General features: G+C 47.1%; 1 protein-coding gene across 1 annotated transcript in view; it reads right to left on the bottom strand.

The window, feature by feature from the left end:
• Window positions 1-2310, bottom strand: part of LOC104490588 (histone-lysine N-methyltransferase SETD2-like) — a gene marked incomplete at both ends in the record, with an annotated part of 8936 nt that extends 6626 nt beyond the window's left edge. The window contains 2 exons of the mRNA XM_010132892.1: window positions 319-445; window positions 2213-2310. Of these exons, the coding sequence (XP_010131194.1) occupies window positions 319-445; window positions 2213-2310 (225 nt within the window). The remainder of the gene's footprint in view (window positions 1-318; window positions 446-2212) is intronic.
• Window positions 2311-2414: the final 104 nt, after the last annotated feature.

Below are 2414 nucleotides of genomic sequence, written 5' to 3'. Positions count from 1 at the left end.
TGGGCTCCAGCCCCTGCACCAGCTCCGTTGTCCTTCTCTGGACACGCTCCAGCCCCTCAGAGTCCTTCTCGGAGTGAGGGGCCAAAACTGAATGCAGGATTTGAGGTGCATCCTCCCCAGTGCCCCCAGTACAGGGGGACCATCCCTGCTCTGGACCTTGTAATAGAAAAGACTGAACCTTGAGGTCATCGTGAGTCACTGATCACAGAAGATGACCTGAAGGTTCACGCTGAAGTGATCAAGCCCAGGGTCAGCCCTTGGTTTCTGCTCTCTTAGAAATAAATTAAAACCACAGAGAAGAGGGAGAGGGAGACTCACCGAGTCCTTCTTCCGGGAGCGCTCCTTCTTCATCTTCCCACCGGCAGCTCGGATGCTGACCCTGTTCTCTCCGCCCAGGTAACCCCGGCAGTTGGCCGAGCCACAGAAACATTTCTGCGCCTCTTTGCTGTTGGGGGGCACAAGGAACGGAGCAGTTTAGTAACAGACCAACTGCATCCACAGCCAGTTGTTTCACCTCACTCAGTGCAGTCTCAGAAGGAAGGGACAGGGACCACTCGGCACGGCGAGGCCTATTTGCGCACTGAAAATTCCAACAACTCTTTATTTCTGACGTCGCTACTGTGATGCCACGTTGCCTCAGCTGCAACCCAAAGGCTGCTTCGCTTCCGGGCTCTTTGTAGGTCAAGAACCACGAAGGGAAAGGTTGGGGGTGTTGGGTCTGCCCGTTTCTTACCACACACCACAATCAATGTATTCATTTTCCTAATGAATATGTAATCAGGCTCATTGATCCATTAGGAAAAAGACCACGTTTTATAGCTCGAAACAGAATAAAGAATGAGCTGAGCACTTGTAGAAGCAGCAAGATTCAGGTGAAGGTGGGTTTTCTGCACAGATATACATCCAGAGCAGGAGAGATTTAGATGGGATTTTTCAGGCAATATTTCTCCAAAACCTCTGGATCTGCTACTTGACCTACGATAACTTTTAATATGTGGCGATTGCTCAGGAGAATGGGTGGGTTATAGGATGTGCACAGTCACTGAGGGACGGCAGTTCTGCAGTACGAGTGGTAAGAACCAGGGAAGCTCAACTGCAGGAGCTTCCTTGAAGCTGAACCTGAGCTCAGGAGGGATGACCAAGAGCTCACAGCTGGCCAAGACGACACGTATCAAAAAGAACCAAAGCAGCAAACCAAATCTCCACCAAACAGGCCCATAAAATGAAACACTGATAATCCTGACCAAGCCATATACCGATAAAAATAAAATTATGGGTGTGTAGACTGACTATTCCATGACATTTCCCAGCTTTAGAGATGTTCCTCCCTGTCTAGAAACCAAACAAGCCTCGCTGCAAGAGCAGACGGGCCAAGGCTCTGCTCTCCTGCCCTCCTGCCCCAGGAATGGAAAACTGCATGAATTAATCTGGCTCTTTTAGCCCAAATCGTTTTATAACGCAACTGAGAAGTCATTTCTGATTTTTCTGCTTGGATTTTTCTGATTCAGGAGGAAAAGGAAGAGACACGACTGCACTCAGAAAAACAAAATTGGAGGATTATAAACTGGATCTACAATTAATCCCCTAATTACATGTTGCCTCAAGCCCATCAGACACTATTTAGTGGTGATCACATCAAAGAGACTGAAATACTTTGTCATACACCTGGACAGGCAGTAACATAAAACTCTTGCGCTTAGTTTTAGAGACGGGAGCCAAAGCCCACGCTTTTAGCTTCCACATCTGCCCTTCTGGAGCAGCCAGGAACAGGGAACATGGTACCTGGGGGGTTTTACAGCTCTGCAGGTATCTGCAAAGTCATAAAACAGGGGTGGGTGGGAAAGAAGAGGCGTTTTTTTACAGGTATTGCAAAGTCTGGAGCTTCAGTAATTAATAATTAGATGGAGGAAAGAAACAGTCAAGGTGATTATCTGGGAAATTTTCACTGGGGAGAGAAGGGATGAAGTGGAACAAAAAGGCAATAAAGTGACACTGGAAAAGACATATTAAATCAACAGGAAATTGCTCTGCCAGTCTCTTGTGTTAGAAATGGAAGAAACTTTACCCAGGTAATTTTTTAATAGTTGAATTCTAAGATCATTAACAACTGCTCTGTCAGATGAGGCTTTGTAATGGTTGTGGAGCAGGAGTTTTCCCTTGCTCACAGAACCCCCCACTTCCAGCAGCTGGAGCAGAGGGAGCTGAAACATACCCATATCTCTGGAACTGGTAATCGAACGTCAGCTCTGAGCCCGACGGGACGAGTTTGGTGGTGAAAAAGCCAACTCTGAGCTGCCCATTCACGGTCCACTACAGCAAGGAAAAAACCAAGAGGAAAACAGTTATTGCAAAAGGCTTCACTCTGTTTTTGCTTTAAAGTATCACTAGAATCACAGACTGGTTTGGGTTGAAGG

The sequence above is a fragment of the Buceros rhinoceros genome, unplaced genomic scaffold (genome assembly GCF_000710305.1).
Source record: "Buceros rhinoceros silvestris isolate BGI_N320 unplaced genomic scaffold, ASM71030v1 scaffold14363, whole genome shotgun sequence".
In the NCBI taxonomy this organism is placed as follows: Eukaryota; Metazoa; Chordata; class Aves; order Bucerotiformes; family Bucerotidae; genus Buceros; species Buceros rhinoceros.
This window is presented reverse-complemented; position numbering and strand designations above follow the sequence as displayed.